The sequence below is a fragment of the Berghia stephanieae genome, chromosome 5 (genome assembly GCF_034508935.2).
Source record: "Berghia stephanieae isolate SIO BIC M18660-M18661 chromosome 5, UCSD_Bste_1.3, whole genome shotgun sequence".
NCBI lineage: Eukaryota > Metazoa > Mollusca > Gastropoda > Nudibranchia > Aeolidiidae > Berghia > Berghia stephanieae.
This window is the reverse complement of record NC_088364.1, coordinates 55,142,265-55,163,048: the sequence shown is the minus strand read 5'-3', so window position 1 is coordinate 55,163,048 and position 20,784 is coordinate 55,142,265. Positions and strand designations below refer to the sequence as shown.

The 20,784-nt window shown below is 33.2% G+C and overlaps 1 protein-coding gene across 1 annotated transcript in view; it reads left to right on the top strand.

Annotated features, from left to right (window-relative positions):
* Positions 1 to 1,548: 1,548 nt before the first annotated feature.
* The window catches only part of LOC144973239 (A disintegrin and metalloproteinase with thrombospondin motifs 2-like), a 69,962-nt gene continuing 50,726 nt past the window's right edge, over positions 1,549 to 20,784 (top strand). Inside the window, exons 1-3 of the mRNA XM_078915416.1 lie at positions 1,549 to 2,161; positions 9,877 to 9,901; positions 16,294 to 16,613. Of these exons, the coding sequence (XP_078771542.1) occupies positions 2,084 to 2,161; positions 9,877 to 9,901; positions 16,294 to 16,613 (423 nt within the window). The 5' untranslated portion in view covers positions 1,549 to 2,083. The remainder of the gene's footprint in view (positions 2,162 to 9,876; positions 9,902 to 16,293; positions 16,614 to 20,784) is intronic.

Here is a 20,784-nt window from a genome sequence, read left to right as displayed (position 1 = left end):
CTGATTACAATTGTCTCTGTTTTATAACTAAATGTTAAGCTTGACTTATAACATGTGAGTTGAAATAATTGCCCTCATTGATGAAAGTCCAAAAAACAACGAATTTTCCTAATTCTGATCAGGTTGACATTAAAAAAAAATTATTTTTCTACTCCTTTCCGACATAATAATGTCAGATGGATGCACTGGGTCATTTAAACATTATCGTTGTCACATCATGTAGGTAAAATGCAACAACTACACTACAATAATAATAATAATAATAATAATAATAATAATAATAATAATAATAATAATAATAATAATAATAATAATAATAATAATAATAATACACATTTATATAGCGCTCATTCTCGAAAAAAACACAAACTCTGGGAACTTTACAATATAGATATCAATTTTAAGTGAAAAAAAATAAAATAATAATAATAATTCATAGCCAAATCAAGGATTCATTGAGTCAATAAAAACAAATACAGTAAAAATGTGTCTTGAGATTCTTTTTAAAGGTAGGACTTGCACTCCCTCAGACCACGTGGTAGTTCATTCCAAATCTTGGGGCCGAAACAAGCAAACGATCTATCACCAAATTTTGTTCTTGATCTTTTTTCCGAAATTTTCGTTTGGTCATTACATGATCTTAAAGTGTAATTTTCAAATTTACACATGACCACGTGATCTGTGAGATATGCCGGTGCTATACCAGTCAAACACTAATAAACAAGACACTACAAGCGGTAACTATTGAAGTGGTCCATGCAAAAAAAAAAAACAAAAAACAAACAAACAAAACAGCAACAACAACATAATAAAAATAAAACGATTATTTTCAGTACGGCAGTTAACTGGTTAAACAGTAATTTCTCTTATTAAATTAAATGTCTATCAGAGTATGGTAACCAATAACCTTACAGTGCTTTCGAAGAGAGCCGAAAAAGCGATGCGATTCTTGACCTAACGAAGCCCTTGTTACATCACTGTTATTGCTCTATTATTGGTGAAAACGATTAGGTCTGTGGTAATATTCACACCTACATAATGGAATAAAATGTTTGAAAACACGAGGGGTCGCGTTAGAGAGTTATGGAATTCAATGATACTCTTATTTGGGCCGAGAGACCGACTTATAATTTTCATTTTTTTAAGAACAAAAGAAAAAAAAAATGCACAAAAAATTCCCCGACTGATATAATTGAATATTATGTATTTCTAATATCAAGCATCTTGCTAGATTCATTTCTTTCTTCTTTTTTTTTATGTTGTTCATTAACGCTCTCTTGTATCAAAAACTGTTAAGATGAAAAAACAAAAACAGTCGGTGGTTTGTTACAGGGTCAAATAAACATTGTCTGGCACTAAAAGAGGACAATGCCCGACATTCCGGCTTCTACAAGGTAATTTGATAATATGAGACCAACCAAATGTCAATAGCGGTTTATTTACGTATAACATGGTCGTTTCTTCTCGCATAATCCTTCGTCAAACAACTCACAGACACGGACGCTTGTAAATTGTTTTTATAGTAAGTAATTGAAACGGCAACTAGACGAGTCGTTATTTTGGCAGCTTCTCGGTACTTAGCTGATATATTATCATTATTTTTATTATTATTGCTGTAAGGCGGCAGTTTTATCCGTCATTAATGTGTGTATACAACTTGTACCAAAACGAACCCGTCATTTTTGCTCACTAGTCCGCTTTCATCCACTCAGCAAAATTCGGATAGGCTTCGTTAAGTCGAGCGTTCGTAACTTCACTGCTCACTTCTTCAAACTGTTGATAAGACGTTAGACAGATTAGCACGTTCCTGCTTTGTTTTTACTATTGTTTAGTCCATAATATAATTGTGTATACTGAAACATTGCAAGGAAAAGTAGCAGCCTTATCAATTAGACATTCTGCAACTAATATATTTAATCTCAGTGGTTGTTGTCTCCCCGATTTACTACCATCTTTCCAAATTGTTGTGTCTACTGAAATTTTTGAAATTGAAAACACTATTCAGGAGTTTTTATCTGATTGAAAAGTTAATTCCGATGACAAATTGAAAAGAATTAGAGCTACATCGATTTCTCGTGGAATTATGGAAATGTTAGAAAAGCAGACGAATACATTTCTTCAAGGACTTCTATTTTTTATTCTTATGTGTTGTGGACAAATGGTAAGATGTTAATGATCAATTATATAAACCATCAACTGTAAATTTCCGACAGAACATCTTGATATCTAATATATTGAGTGAAAAAGTTAGAGAGCCAACTGTATGTCCAAAAATGTATACACTTTCTCAGATTACGCTTTCTGTACCAATTTCTTTAAGATATATATTTTCACTATATTTCAATAATAGCATTTACTAAGTAGTATTTACTAAGTAATAATAAAAAGTCATACAATCTAATATTCTATTCCAAAACAGTACATATTACAACTGCGACGGCCTGTCCATTGTATGCTCTACAATAAAATCGCATGCGAATATTTAAAAAGACAAAACATTCAAATTATCTTTGAAAATAATTATATCGTGTTTAGCAAGGTTTGAACCTTAACACAAAAAGTACTACTCTCCCGACTCAAATACTGTATCAAATAAGTTGTATTTACCATAATACATAATTATTTTCACTCCTAGTAAAAATGACATATCTTAAAATCTTCCCATCCCATAACAAGGCGAACCACAATCTACTGTTTTTCTCACGGTCCATATACCTGCTAAACCAATAAGAAATAACTTTTACAAAGTATACTAAGATGAGGATGAAAAGTAAAACAATGCTCTCTTAATATATATAATGCGCGTCTCATATTAACATACTTACATTTACTCAAGGAGATAAATAAAGCTGTGAACAAATTATCAGGGTAGAGATTAACTTCAATTGTAAGTGCAACTGATATATACCTACATACTTATCGTGCTTTCTTTTGACAAAAATATACAGGCGCGCTCCAAATACACACACACGCGCGCGCGCGCACGCACGCACACACACACACACACACAAGGACACAAAGAAAGAGCGAGGGACTCTATGTGTGTGAGGGGGTGTGTGTGTGTCTGTGTGCGGGAGAGAGAGAGAGAGAGAGAGAGAGAGAGAGAGAGGGGGGGGGGGGGGTTGATAAATATAGAGAGAAAGAGATAAATAAAGTGTAGATAGACAAATAAAAAAAAAAAAAAAAAAGAGAGAGAGAGAGAGAGAGAGAGAGAGAGAGAGAGAGAGAGAGAGAGAGAGAGAGACTACAAAGAGACAAATAAAAACGACTGTTTTCCTCTTGTGGAATAGGGAAAACCCGAAATATCCCTGAACATCCTCGTCCACAAGAATCCACTATTACCTTCCACCATTGTCATTCCCGCTAGAATCCCTGACCACATAGGATAAATCATGTTTTATTATTTTTATTTATATCCTAGTTGTCAGGAAACACATTTTTTCCCTATGTATATGTGTGATCATGTAGGGAGATAAAATAGGACAGAAACCCGATATCTTGGGATAAATCATCCCACTCATAAACGTACATATAGATAGTATGCAGATGACGTCACTCAGGCCTTTGTTATTGTTTTTGCCATCCGCGTTTGTGAGTTGTTCTCACTAAACTGTATGAACCAGACTATAAAAGTTCATGTATACACAGAGTTTGTGTGTTGGTCCGTTATACTTCCGGATGGCAATGTTGTGAACTCCTTGGCCAAGGGCATTCTATCTATTGTACAGGATGTATATCTACGATCCACCGTGATACTTATTTGCAGGTTTGATACCCAACTTTTTATGGGCTCATTGTTGTAATGAACACACTCTCAAACCGACGCAAAGTATTGTCCTTTACCAGACTGTCAAATCAGTCCCATAATGGCCCTCTTAGTCTTTGTTCCACAACAAATCCTTTAGAATAACAGCGCCGAAGTTGTGGAATTCCCTTTCGATAAATACCAAAACCAGTGAAAATTTAGATATGTTTAAAAAGAAATTGAAAACTGAATTACTTAGAAGAGCATATTTTAACAATTGATATGATTTATATGTTCATATTAGGGTAGCTGGTGTTATCGTGTGTATGCAGAGAGTTTGGGTACGTGTATGTGGAGAAGTCTCCGTTCGCGGGTTTGGGTCTACAGGTGTGTATGTATGTACGCGTGCTAGTATGTATGAGAGTTTATATAATCTTTGTGATTGTTAAGCGCCATGGAACACTTGTCATTATATTTATGGGCGCTATATTATTATTATTATTATTATTATCATCATCATCATCATCATCATCATCATCATCATCATCATCATCATATTGTTATTATTATTATTATTTATTTTTTTAAAATTTATTATTATTATTATTATTATTATTATTATTATTATTATTATTATTATTATTATATTATTATTATTATTATTATTATTATTATTATTATTATTATTATTATTATTATTATTATTATTATTATTATTATTATTATATTATTATTATTATTATTATTATTATATATTATTATTATTATTATATTATATATTATTATTATTATTATTATATTATTATTATTATTATTATTATTATTATTATTATTATTATTATTATTATTATTATTATCATCATTATTATTATAATTATTATTAAAATTGCGTCCGGGTATCAGACCTGTAAACATGTACACCTCGTTATCCATTTGGGTTTAACCCTCTGCTTACACAGGAAAATCACCACTTTTGTTACGATACAGCCAGCACTATTTTGTTTTAATGAGATCTATCTTATTAATCAAAATATTTGAAGATGAATCCATCATAACTTCACAATATGATGTAACGATAATTTTTCTGAACAAAATTATTAATGTGTCTTTGATGCTTTTAAGATTTACAGAACAATCTGTTTTTTGTATTGGACGGTGTGACTTTTCTGAAAAAATGGCTGGTAAGGGGAGAATTAATCCATAAGAATTGTTCCGAAAACGTTGATAATATATTTTTTATAATATAATGTAATAATACCAAACTTGAGCTTGAGCTTTTATATAGCGCAATATCCACTAAACGTGTTTAACGAGCTTTACAAGGGATCTCTGGCCACCAGCAACACTTAACATATAGGACCAGACGTGAAGCATGTTAGGCGATATTACATTTTATTTTCCGGACAGAGACAACCCTGTTAACGGCCACCTGAGTGCAAAGAGCTTGTAAAGAGCCTTTTCCAAGGACTCAACTATGCGCCGCTAGGAAATCATACCCAGGGCCTTCCGACGGCGGTGTCATAGCACATAGCCTCAAACGTAACATGTTGTAACAAAATCAGGTGATACTGATTGTAATGTGGCATGTGACAGGATGATCTCAAAACTCAGGTCCGACTTTAAGTTCTTGCATAGGGTACTACTTTGCGTACATTACCACATTCGACTCAGATGTGAATGAGTACGTGGCTAAGGCAGCTACGTATATTGTAAGAGTGCAAATGCAAATCGGATGCCTAATAGGAGGCGTACAATATGAGATGATAGCTTTTCATATGACCTGCTAGAAGGTTGTGAAAAGCATTGACCATGATCAAATTCAGATGAGTTCAGATGAGTTACATAAATGATCACATTTAATTTGTCAACAATATGACGCATAATTTCCCTCTTAAATGGATATACCTATTATTCAACGAGGATAGGAAAATATTTCACCCCCCCCCCCACCCCACCCCCATTAAAAAGGACGGAAATCCACCCTATTAATATAGCAAGTGCATTTATTACATTACAAACAAAAAAAAAACCCCAACTTAACAGCCTAATTAAAACTCGGACTTGAATCGATATAAGTATAAAACAACAACAACAACAACAACAACAAAAAACCAAAAAAAAAAAAAACAAAAAAAAAAACAACAACAAACACCCCCCCCCCCCCCCCCCCCCCCAAAAAAAACAAACAAAAAAAAACAAAGAAAAACAAAATACAAAGGAACCCCGAAATATTTAATTATGGACCTATTTCACTCGTCCTATTTTTAATATACAGACCCACCATTTTGATCACGAAGACATTCCAGGTTTCCGTTCTCTTGTTATTCATTCATTTTCCAAACTGCCATGCAATATTCGTGGGAAACAATTAAAACCAAATAGATAATAACACAATAATCCATCCTTAATGACGCAAAGGCGCTCCTAAAAGGAGAAGTGGATGTTTGGATGTTAGAGTAATACAGCAGATGTAGGCATGTTGATTAGATATAATATATCGTATCGTTAACGTTGATTAGAAAAATGATATTCTAACCGGGCTAACAACAGGTGCATAGTGCATTTTTTTTTGTCAAAGAAAATATTTTTTTTAAAATATTGATCATCATCATCATCATCATCATCATCATCATCATCATCATCATCATCATCATCATCTTCTTCTTCTTCTTCTTCTTCTTCTTCTTCTTCTTCTTCTTCTTCTTCTTCTTCTCCTCCTCCTCCCCTCCTCCTCCTCTCCTCCTCCTCCTCTCTCTCCTTCTTCTTCTTCTTCTTCTTCTTCTTCTTCTTCTTCTTCTTCTTCTTCTTCTTCTTCTTCTTCTTCTTCTTCTTCTTCTTCTTCTTCTTCTTCTTCATATTTTAAAAAAAGAAAAGATACAAAACAAAACAAAAAGCCACATGGCCTGTTACAACACTTTTGGCTACACTTTGTGCATACCTCATGAAAACATATTCGAATATGAACCCACAACAAAGAAATTATGGCATGAACAAATGTGAAATCTCACTAGAATAAATAAATTAATAAATATATGATCTTTCTTATTTATTATCTTCAGGGACGGCTGGTAATAATGGGCAGGGTGGGCAAATACCAGCCTGTTTTTTCAAGTTATATGCTGTATTACCAGGTCCGAAATAATCAAATCTAAATTAGATAATTTCAAAAGTTACTACTTAAAATTGATACTTTGTACTGAAATCAATTTGTGTGTATTTTTGATAGATTGCGAATCACCATGCATCCCGTAATACATAAACCAGGATACGCTCCTGTTCTTTTTATCACCCCCCCCCCCCCCCCAACCACTCCACTCCACTCCGCCCACATCGTCATCTTATCGTCACGTCGCCTGACGGTGATTTTGCTGTCTGGCCTCTCTAGTACTAGGTCGGGCTAATTCAAATGAGCCCACCTTATTAACCAGTGTACACTAAATAGAGATTTTGGCAAACGAACTTTTTCTTATTTATTGCCTTACGTGTGCTGGGAAGGTTCCAGTATTGAATTAAATTTATTAATTTACTAATATTATATCAATTTAGTATTAGTTTGTGTTGTTTTAATATATTTGTTTATCCATTTAAATTATTTCTTTTTTTTTTCCCCTCGTTTTCTTTAGTGTTTCTCAAAACTCATTTATTTAAATTGTTTTCTTATTTGTTTGTTGTTGTTGTTGTTTTTTTTTTGTTGTTGTTTTTTGTTTTGTTTTTTTAACAAATTAATTTGTTAATTCTTTTTTTTTTTATTATTCTTAAAGTAATTACCGCTGTATTTTTATTGCCAGACTAAATATTTTTGCAAAACAATGTAATTTTCTATTGTATTCCCTCTAATAAAACAAAACACTTTTATTCAAAAGTCACGACTAAATAAATATATAAAATACAACCACCATTTTGGTTTTCTCAACAATTGAATTAGTATACGAGAAATACTCTTCTGAGTAAGGAGATAGTTGAATTCTAAGTTATAGAGGAAATACGGAAGGGTGGGCAGATTCCGTACTTGCCCGTCCTGAAGCTAATACATACATAAGATGGTTCGCGATGAAGAGGCGGGAAGCAAGGGATTGGTTGGGTAAGGAGCAAAGATAACACGGTAATTATTGTGACGATAGTCAAACGAATACATGAGGAGAGATTGGTAACATTATTTTGTCTTAATTATATTGTATGAAGTATTGGCGAAAGCCTAATATTAAATAAACGTTGTTTTTGTTTGTCTTATTTTGACTATGGAACTGATACTGATACTTGTCATAGCAGACCTGCCTACTTTAGATAGGAAAATAAAAATCGTAGTTTTCAGGGCTAATAAAATCGTAGATATTTTAACTACCCTTTAAAAAAATCACCGGAATTTTCGTCTGTTTTGATAGATATCAAATTTTAAAAAACGAGAAAAAATAATTGGAAACGTAATAATGATGGTGATGGTGGTATAGTGGTAGCGGTGGTGGTAGTAGTAATGATGATGGTAATATTATTATTATTATTATTATTATTATTATTATTATTATTATTATTATTATTATTATTATTATTATTATTATTATTATTATTATTATTATTTATTATTATATTATTATTATATTATATTATTATTGTATTATTATTATTATTATATTATTATTATTATTATTATTATTATTATTATTATTATTATTATTATTATTATTATTATTATTATTATCATTGTTATTATTATTGTACGTATTGGTGGTATTACTATTGTTGTATTTTTTTTTGGTGGTTATTAATGGTATCAGTTTATTGTTTGGTCCCATTTGCCATTATTTTCCACTTTCATGTATGTGGTCATCAAATTGTATGATTAATTGGCGAAAGCCTAAGATTGAATAAATTTTGTAATATCGTATGGTAACCATCATTGTCGACGACATCGTCGTTGTCATCATAATCATCATCATCATCATCATCATCATCATCATCATCATCATCATCATCATCATCATCATCATCATCATTAACAACAACAACAACAATATTAACAACAAGTACAACAATAGAAATAAAAACAATATCAACATCACCATACAATTTCCGTCATCGTCTCCACAACTATCATTCTAACCAACAGCACCACCAAAACCACTACCATAATTACCCCTCACCGCCTCGTCTTCCTCCTCCTCCTCCACCACCACCACCACCGCTACCACTATTCCAACCACTACCACCACCGGCACAATCATTCTGACCACCAAGACAGCAGTAAAAATTATGCAATTTGAGCTCTGAATGAAACTCGAGTCATATCGCTGTTGTTGCTTCTCCATGAAAACTTTAAGGTTACTACGTACTACTGAAAACCAGAAATATGTAAAAGCAATATTAATATCGCCGTTGAGGGATTAAAGCATCTCTTTAATTTTTCGAGTGAAGGAAATGGACTTGTATTGTCAAGGTGTTGTCGCATTATGTCTCGTCGCTTTATTTTTTAGTTGTATTCTCTTTCGTGATTCATTTTTGATTACGTTTGGAAGAATTAAAATCTACTGGTATTGTCATTTCATTGTGAATGTGATTATTGGTGGTTGAAATATTTTTTGTTTAAAGGCGAAAAAAAAAATAAAAAAAAAATTTTATTAAAAAAAAAACAAAAAAATAAAAAATAAAAAATATATATCATATATATATATATATATATATATATATATATATATATATATATATATATATATATATATGACCGAATCCTCTTTGCCCAACCACTGTAAATAGGCTAGAACCGCCACTGATTATCTTACACATGATATTGATTTAGTTCTGTCAATTGAAGTTTGCTATCAATAATAACTTCTAACTATTTTGCAGGTTTAATTTCTTTTTAGGATTTTGTCATAAATGATGTGGGTTAGATATTATTGGTTAAGGTTATAATTCTCAAAATCTGGCATCGTCTCCGAATTATCCATCAGTAACCCGCCTGTCCTACGGGTTAAAATGCCGGGTGATTGTCGAAACATGGAATACCCCCATTAGACTCTAAAATGGAGACATTTATTTTATAATTTCATTTTATTTTTATTTTCTTTTTTCTTTCTTTCTTTCTTTATTTCATCTTTCATCTAACATTGACAACCTTTTGTTTTTGTTTATTTCAGGTCATCTGTGATACCAAATCATCAGGTAAACGGATTGTTATTTTTGCCTTTTTTGTTGTTGTTGTTTTGTTTTGTTTTGTTTTGTTTTTTTGTTGTTTTTTGTTGTTTTGTTATTTTTTAGAAAGGGGGGGGGGGGGGGGATCCCGGGTTTACCTTGATATATAATATAACACTGTAACACAAACGCCATTTTCTTTGTATTGAGAGCGATTTTATTATGTATGACCAAACATTCACACGATACTGCATAAACCACAAGATCGCAAATTATCTATATGAATCATCACTAATGTCCAAATTATGAATGATTGTCAACATGGTTAAATAGACTGTAACTATCGCCAGGACTCGATGAGATTGGTTTGATCATAGTCCAATACAATCTTAACTGGTATGTATCAGATCGCTATGGTATCTTAGTTGCAAAACTAAACAAACAAACAAACAATAAGAAAAAAAAAGAAAAAAAAAGGATTAATATAATTACCTTTATAAATTAATTTTTAAAAATTTAAGCAATGAATAGGGGCAGCATGGCTCAGAATTACGGTCTTTGCTTCGTACCCGAAAGGTACCGAGTTCGAATACCCCCTACGTTGTGTGGAGCAAGTCACCTGGCCCTAGCTCAGTTTGTGGCGCTGCACTGCGGCTGACGCCTGGGTTATTCCAGTCTTCCCTTGGAATAGTCTCAAGAGACACATTTTCCCTATGGGAAGAATATAGGGAATTTATGTTGTTGTATTTATTCATTTATTTTAAATAATGACTAAAAATATTCAGTAAATAAAAATATTACAATTTCGGTCACAAATGTCTGAAATTCTCCATATGATACAACTGTGGACCAAGTAGCTATAATAAACAGAACAGGTCATATTGGTCGCTTTTAAATAATTTCGACCATTTCGAAAGTACGGCCATTTAAATCAATGGAGAGAGAGAGAGAGAGAGAGAGAGAGAGAGAGAGAGAGAGAGAGAGAGAGAGAGAGAGAGAGAGAGAGATGTCCTTTATACTGTTATTATATATTTGATTACACTCTATCTATCTATCTATCTATCTATCTATCTATCTATCTATCTATCTATATATCTATCTATCTGTCTATCTATCTATCTATCTATTGCGCTCTCTCTCCCATCTATCTATCTTTCTATTTGACTAACCACCCATCTATCTATTTGTCTATCTACCCCCCCCCCCTTACACACAAACACACACACACACACACACACACACACACATACAAAATATACAGATGTCCGTACACACGCACAGGCGCATATTCTATTGATAGAATGAAGTTGACGTCACTCGGGTCTTTGTTATTGTTTTTTGCCATCCGCGTTTATGAGTAATTCTCACTAAACTATATTAACCAGACTATAAACGTTTAAAGTTACACATAATTTTGTGTGTTGGTCCGTTATATAGATAGTTCGAAGATGTCGTCACTCAGTCTTTGTTATTGTTTTTTGCCATCCGCGTTTATGAGTAATGCTCACTGTACTGTATTAACCTGACTATAAACGTTCATGGATACACACAGTTTTGTGTGTTGGTCCGTTATACTTCCGGATGGCAATGTTATGAGCTTCTTAGCCAAGCGCATACTATCTATACCCGAATGGCAATGTTGTGTGCTTCTTAGCCAAAGTGCATACTATAGATAGTATGCAGATGACGTCACTCAGGCCTTTGTTATTGTTTTTGCCATCCGCGTTTGTGAGTTGTTCTCACTGAACTGTATTAACCAGACTATAAAAGTTCATGGTTACACAGAGTTTGTGTGTTGGTCCGTTATACTTCCGGATGGCAATGTTGTGAACTCCTTGGCCAAGCGCATTCTATCTATATATACTGTATGTTTCTCTTTGACCATCAGCTGTCATCAAGTATACACCATAACCACAATAATATCACTTCTTGCTCGTGAATTTGCACGTGATCTATTATGTTTCTCCAATTTCTTCACGGTGGGGTGTTGTTGTACCTGGTCAGGGGTAGGTACTTCGCGTGGCCGAAACATCTGTTCTTTGGCTTCACGGTTTGTTTGTTTACCTTTACTCCAGTAACATGTTTCTTTATTCATCAAGTTTATTTTTTCTTTCCCGCTCATCTTATTCGGAGTGCTTTTATACGATCCGTCTATTATAGAAGGCGACTGACGTCTATCTTGACCAGAAAACTCGTCCTTCAAATATCGATCAATAGGAAACAAAAGTATGATGTAAAAATGATACTTCTTATCTCGTTAGAAGTGTAAGCCCATTCTTCCGGAGGACTGAATGCATACCTTTGTAAATGATCTTCTGCTTTCAGGGTGATGGCATTTTATTTTATAGTCTAAATAATTGCTGGTCGTCAATAAAGATCGCTCTTTTATGTTCCGTAATCGTTAGAATCTGCCTATACATCCTGCTACAAAATTAATTATGCCACCGTATGATTCAATATCATATCGTATCGTATCGTTTAAGAGCTAATACTCTAAAAACCTTTAAATGACATGTGTTACTTTCATGCATAAATGCAATTTCTAATCTAGTTGGAAGTGTAGAACTGAATACATACATATTCATTATTAGTCCTCCGAAGGACTGGCTAAATACATAATTCCAAGGATTTTGGAAGCTGAAAAAAGAGAAGACATGACGTCACGACTTTTCTTCCCTGTCAAAATGACTGTCATCTTGTCACAAACTCTCAAACCTGAGACTTTCAAAAAAGTATGTTTTTTCAAAGTAGGGCAGTGTTGATGGTTATCCCCCCCCCCCCCCCCCCCCCCCCTCATCTAGGGAATACAGAATACAGAATACAATCTAATACAGACTTGCCCCTTTTTTTTTTTTTTTTTGGGGGGGGGGGGGTTCAACTCACTAAATTCCAGATCTCTTCTTGTCCCCTCCTCCTCAATTTGTCAGCTGAGGTCATCGAAGATCCAGCTACTTAAAGTGTCAAAAAACACGGCTTGCTAATTTCGGCGATAGATCTTTCAATAACGCAGGAGCTCCAATTCGGAACTTGATTCTTCAGTCTGGAAGACTCGCTTGCAAGCGTCGAAGATTTAAAGAAAAAGATGAAAACTTATCTTTTCCAGACATTTTTATCATAGATGTTTTCTGCTCGATGAGTTGATTATTTGTTTATTTTTAGTTCTCATTTGTTGAGGTATCGACATAAAGGGCCATAGAGGAGTACTTTATTATTATTATTATTATTATTATTATTATTATTATTATTATTATTATTATTATTATTATTATTATTATTATTATTATTATTATTATTATTATTATTATTATTATTATTATTATTATTATTATGTATTATAATCATATCTTTATTAACAATATTATTATTATTATTATTATTATTATTATTATTATTATTATTATTATTATTATTAATAGGGGGGGGGGGGCAATTTCATTATGCTATCAAACGCATTAAAAGCGCCGTTGATTCTAATATATCCCTTTATGGGGGGGGGGGGTGTTGGGTTTTATCAGGTTTGTGGCGTTTGTGATTTAAAAAAAAAAATGTTGTTTAAGGGATGATAATAAATATGAAGATGGGATAATTGGAAGCAGAGAAACGTAAATTGTACCTCTCAAGTTCGTTGGTTAATTGCTAAGAGCTATAGATCCACACTTTTCAGTGAAAGCATATCTATTTAAGAAAATCCCATTCTTGCGTCCCGTTTGAATGGCTCACAGAGAGAGAGAGGGAGAGAAAGAAAAAGAGAGAGATAGAAGAAAAAAAACAAAAAAAAACAAAAACAAAGTAACTTGAGCTTCGACCTTTTTTATGTAGCGCAATATCCACTAAGCATGTTCAAGCGGTCCCAAGCCAACAGCAACGCTTAACATGTAGGACGAATCACGACGCCTGTTCTGCGATGTTACAATTTTTTCTTTTCTTAGAAAGAGAACGCAGTGACGGCCAGGTATTCATTTCGTACTTGAGTACAGTGAGAGAATGTGAGTAAAGCAACTTTTCCAAAGAGTCAAATATGAGCCGCTCAGAGCGGAACTCGAACCCATGACCTTCCGATCCGAAGACGAGAGTCATACCACTGTATCGCATAGCCCCAAGTAGAACACATACACAAACACACACACGCACACACATACACACACACGCATAAAAATATGAGATTTTCTATAGCGCAATATCCACTGAACATGCTCAAAGCGCTTTACAAGGGGTCCTGGCCAACAGCAACATTTAATATATAGGACGGGACATGACGCCTGTTAGACGATATTACATTGTTTTCGGACAGAGACAACGCTGTGAACGTCTAGGTACTCATTTTACACCTGAGTAAAGTGAGAGAATGTGAGTAGAGAGCCTTCTCCAGGGACTCAACTATGCGCCGAGCGAGGCTCGAACCCAGGACCTTCCGATCCGAAGCGTGTGTCATACCCCAAGACCACATAGCCGCACATACAAGACACATATGCCAGTGCTCTCTCTCTCTCTCTCTCTCTCTCTCTCTCTCTCTCTCTCTCTCTCTCTCTCTCACACACACACACACACACACAAACATGCACAATTTAATTTATTACTTTTCATTACGTTACTCTCCTGATCTTCTCCAGTAGGTAAACCAAAGCGAACCACCAAAACAGATTCTATTGTGGAAAGAAAAAAAAATAGATTATCTCATTTTTTATTAAAAAAATTCCGGAAAGGGAAACTCATTTTATGACCACAGGGACACTTCTTCCCCAATAGAAAATTATTCTCGGGTAGGTTTTATGGATTTGGCAAAAGATGTTTGAATACGAGTAAAACATGTGGAATAAGAGCCAGGTAGGCACCAGGCTTTTTGATCGACATACTGAGCACACCTCAGAGTCGTTAATTAAATATCAACGAATCCAGGTAAGTGTTATGTCGGAACTGGGAAGTCGGACACGAAAAGGTCAACGAGTGTCCAAGAAAAGTCAAAGTGATACGAACCTGCTAGAAGCTGTGTTTTGTAATAAACAAAAATGAATTTAACAGTTTCAAAAAAACAACAACAACAAAAAAAAAAAGAACAAAATACCAAACACGGAACGTTTTGGGCTCAAAACCCTTCCTCAGCCAACAACAACAAAAAAGCAGTTACATTATGCATGTCCTGCTACTCAATCGTGGCTCACTTAGATAAATCCATTGTATGTAAAAGAAGCAATTCATTGCCTTATAACACGCGTTTTACTTACTTACTTATGGATATTTATGGATTGTTTCCAGCACAGGTCCTTCTAGGTCCTCTTCGCCAGACTCTATTTCTTCATCGTCTTTGTGATTTAAGTTTCTTCCGGTTTAACAACCTAAAGCGCATTTATAATTGTACAAAACATTTTGGTCAGATCAAAATTCGCCTAGTCTGCTCTTGAAGCTATTTAGGGATTTTGCATTCACAACAGAGAGTTTTGCCACGACTCTTAACAGTTCGAGAAAACATCATCATGTTCAGTTGTGCACACATATCATTTGCTGAGCATCTCTTTAGAACATATCTATGGTGTATAATATACAATTATTACACATTTGCTTTTTGAAATTCTGGACGTGTTCCAGTTGCTGCACGAGTTTGCAATGCGCGTTGGGATCAAGTTCGAATCTTAAAACGCGCAAAAGTGTAAAAGTAATACTTTAAGACCCCTCAATCTATTCCGGTTTCGTCCTCTTTGAATAAAAGGCAAGTTAAAAACACTTAAATGAATCTCACTTTAAAGAATTTATATTTTAAATGAAATTTATCGCCTGATAATATGACGTTACATCTTATTTTGATGTAGACTTGATATCATTACGCGTTACTATTTACGGGGAGGGGTAGAATAATATCTACTTGTCAGACCAAAAAATAGATTGTAATGGTAAATATCTTTTCAAGTTCAATATACTTTTTATTGTTTGATATCAGTTTAGGTCAAAATGTGTTGTAACACAGGACAGTTGTCAATAAACTCTGAATCCTTTCTTAATTATTATCATTTGATCTGCCGGAATCTGATTAGCTTTCAATAATTACAATGGTGTCAGGCCAATGCCCCCCCCCCCCCAAAAAAAAAAAAAAAAAAAAAAAAAAAGAAAAGAAAAAAACAGACATTTTGTTTTTTAAAGATAAATTAAAAATTTGCATGCGTATAGACAACTGTATACATTGTTCTCAAACATGTCAGTCATTTTGGTAGACGTGTTGATTGAAGTGTAGACGTTTGTTGTGGTTGTTTATATAATCGATAACCCATTTTTAAGACAGAAAACTGGAATGAGTTTTAAAAAATTGTACTTTGCCATTTTTACTAGTTATTAAACTATAATTTCGATTATTTATCGAGCCATAATGATTTCGTATGACATAATATGATATTATCATATAATTGCATACATTTACTAAATTTTTTGTCCAGGGTACTCACTCAATCTGCCATGCAAGCCATATAGGGTAGAAATATCATTCCCAACGGTTGACGATGCGACGGGCAATGAGACATCACGCATTTTCAGCCAATCATCTCCACGATATTTTCTCCGCATCAAACTAAAATGGCGGCGGCGTCCCTTAGAAGTCATCTTGTACAAGAACTATGTGGCAGGCAGACACAGCAGCAGTGAATGGGAGGAAGGGAATACGACGTACTCAAGGTCTATAGACAAGACATGCTTCTACCACGGTTACATCAAAGGTCAGACGAAATCCTATGCAGCTCTTTCAACATGTGATGGAGTGGTAAGTATAACATTCATACTTTCAAACACGGGTTTAGACTTTCTGATTTATATTATACCTTTCGCTCAATACAACCCGTAATTTCGTGTTTTTTTCTCCTTTTCAACATAAAAAGTAAAGGGTTCTAAAAATCCATCCTTGAAAAAGAGGAAAAACATCAATAATATGTTGTTTTTTGTTGTTGTTTGCTTTGTTTGTTTATATTTAATTATCTGAAAAATGCTCACAATAATAAGTGTTCGTCAAATGACTTCTTTGTGGCTTTATGTGTGTTCCGTCGAGGAATTTTATGCCACGCACCTTTGAATTAAATCATTAATTCAGAGATAACGTTTCACTTTGTTGATTGTTTAAAACGTTACACATACTATTGATGTGGGGCTAGCACATTTTCTCGCCTTTTGCGCCGTAATGCGTTTCATCGATCTATCGCATACAGTTTCAAAGCTTGTTCTTACCTTATTGAGCAAAGGGTAGCTAGCATTTATTTCCACGTACTCTACTGTGAATCGCAGCCGTGTAACTACCGTCGTACATTGATATGATACCTATATCGATAATTGTGACACAAAACATTCTTTATAAAGTATTTTATATAAGGTCATTGGACCCGTAAGGTAATTTAACCCTGATTTTTATAAGGATAATCACAGTCACAATTATTTATTGCCCATTTTATAGGACGCAAAGTTGTCACAAAGAACTTTCCGCCGGATTTAACGGACCCGGCTACCCAGCCACTACATGGTAGCCGGAGCCGGAACAAAAACAAAACAACAAGAAAAATAAAGAAAACAACAAAAAACTAAAAACAGCTTCAACTGCTCATGATTCGACTGCATGCGGTCTCCCCTGCTAACAAGAACAACACCCGCCCTCAAGTCATTAAATTAAGGCTAGCACTATTCAGTATCTGATACTGAATAGTCCCTAAAAATACCACCTGTATTCAGAAAATAGATGTCAATTGTAGTCTAATATTCAGTATATCTATTTAAATTATTATTATTATTATTATTATTATTATTATTATTATTATTATTATTATTATTATTATTATTATTATTATTATTATTATTATCATTATTTATTATTATCATTATTATTATTATTATTATTATTATTATTATTATTATTATTATTATTATTATTATTATTATTATTATTATGTATTATTATTATCACGTAAATTTTAATATAATACGGCAATTAATTAACGGAAGTACATCGCTCAATTAATAATGGCAGAAAGTCTGGCCACATATTTATAATGAATCGGGTTTGTCTTAGATGACCAAACAAACAAACAAACAAACAAACAAACAAACAACAACAACAACAATAACAACAACAACAAATGAAACAAACAAAAAAAAGCAAGATTTTAAAAAATAATAAACAATAGAAGAGCACATCAATGAAAAACAACAACGAGATTATAACACATAAAAGATATTCGTAATAAATCGATAACTGATTAAATTACTCGAACTACTTGATTAAAAAATAATAATCATCATAATAAAGATGATGATGACGATTACAACAACAATAATAATAATAATAATAATAATAATAATAATAATAGTAAGTAAGTAGAAATAATAATAATAATGATAATAATAATATAATAATAATAATAATAATAATAATAATAATAATAATAATAATAATAGTAATAATAAATAATAATAATAATAATAATATAATAATAATAATAAATAATAATAATAATAATAAAAGAACAATAGTATAATATCAACATTTAAGCATATTACAAGCAAATAAAATTATTAAAACAAAAGTTTAAAAAATATCAATAGACAGAAGGAATTTTTAAAATATTGGGGGAAAAAAAAAAGTTATCCCTGCCGGGATTTGAACTCTCGAACCTTAAGCTCAGAGTCAAACAGTTATATCCACCAAAGCCATGGTGTCACTGAACATTTAGTGACATTTAATCATGTCTATTTAGATATTTAAAAATGTATTTGAATGCCACTCTTACTTTGATATTTTGAACTATGTTAATTGCACCATAGTAGAAATTAAAAAATTACGATCAAAATATTTTTACAACTTTGATTCGGGCTGTCAGTTACTGCACGTGTTCAATCTGGAAGTAGCTCAGCAGTTCAACCGAGATTGTCGCACTTTTCACTCTCTCTCTCTATAAAAAGAGTTCCTTGTGGATACTGAATAGTGGCAAAGCACTATTCAGTATCAGATACTGAATAACCACTTCCTTAAATTAATATGGAGGTGGTTATTCAGTATCAGATACTGAATAGTGCTTTGCCACTATTCAGTATCCATAAGGAACTCTTTTTTATAGAGAGAGTGAAAAGTGCGACAATCTCGGTTGAATGGAAATAAACTGTTGACCTACTTCCAGATTGAACACATGCACTAACTGACAGCCCGATTCAAAGCTGTAAAAATATTTTGATCGTAATTTTTTTTAAATTTTTGCTTTTATGCAATTAACATAGTTCAAAATATCAAAATAAGAGTGGCATTCAAATCCATTTTTAAATGTCTAAATAGACATGATTAAATGTCACTAAGAGTTCAGTGACACCATGGCTTGGTGGATATACGCTGTTTGACTCTGAGTTTTAAGGTTCGAGAGTTCAAATCCCGGTAGGGGTGACTTGTTTTTTTTTTCCCCATTATTTTTTTAATTTCTCTGTCTATTGATATTTTTTAAACTTTTGTTTTTATAATTTTATTTGCTTGTAATATACTTTAATGTTGATATTATACTATTCTACTTTTATTATTATTATTATTATTATTATTATTATTATTATTATTATTATTATTATTATTATTATTATTATTATTATTATTATTATTATTATTATTATTATTATTATTTCTACTTACTTACTATTATTATTATTGTTGTTGTAATCGTCATCATCACTATTATGATAAAGATGATTTTTTTTTAATCAAGTAGTTGGAGTAATTTAATCAGTTATCGATTTATTACGAATATCTTTTATGTGTTATCATCTCGTTGTTGTTTTTCATTATTGTGCTCTTCTATTGTTCATTATTTTAAAAATCTTGTTTTTTTTCTGTTTGTCTCATTTGTTGTTGTTGTTGTTGTTGTTGTTATTGTTGTTGTTGTTTGTTTGTTTGTTTGTTTTGTCATCTAAGGCAAACCCAATTCATTATAAATATGTGGGCAGACTTTCTGCATTTTTTAATTGAGCGATGTACTTCCGTGAATTAATTGCCGTACTATATTAAAATTTACGTGATAATAATAATAATAATAATAATAATAATAATAATAATAATAATAATAATAATAATAATAATAATAATAATAATAATAATAATAATAATTTAGATAGATACTGAATATTAGACTACAATTGACATCTATTTACTGAATACACGTGGTATTGTTAGGGGTGTTTCTTTTTTTACGAAACCTGCCAAAACACGCCGATACCCGACAAAGTTATGGGAAGTAGGCAGCAGTGGGGAGTGAACCTGGGACTCAGGGAAGTGTACACCATTGGGGAGTGAACCTGGGGCTGGGTTTCGTAAAAAAAAGCAATTACTTTTTACGAAACCCGACAATATCCGACAAAGTTATGGAAAGAAAGTAGGCAACAGTGAGGGAGTGAACCGGAGATTCAGGGAAGTGTACACTATTGGGGAGTAAACCTAAGTCTATGGTTTTTTGGCGGGATTTGGCGGATTTCGTAAAAAAGTAATTGCTTCATTCTCGTCTGGTACCCATCTCCCATAGTCCGGCTTCATTTCCCACTGGTATCCATCTTCCCTAGTCCCAGGTTCATTTCCACTGATATCCTCTTCTCACAGTCCCAGGTTCACTCCCAACCGGTGTGCACTTCCCTGAGTCCCGGTTCATTGCCCAATGGTGCCCACTTCCCATAACTTTTGAAAATTTCGGTAGGTTTCGAAATAAAAGTACATTCTGAGCTCACTGTCCACTGGAATCAGCATCTCGCAGTCCCAGGTTCAATCCTCATCAGTGTCCAAATCCCAGATTCACTCCCCACTGCTGCCTGCTTCCCATAACTTTGTCGGGTTTTGGCGGGTTTCGTAAATAAGTAATTCCCCCTCCCCCTTGGTATTGCTTTTTTACAAAATCCAGAGTCCCAGGTTCACTCCCCACAAGTGTACA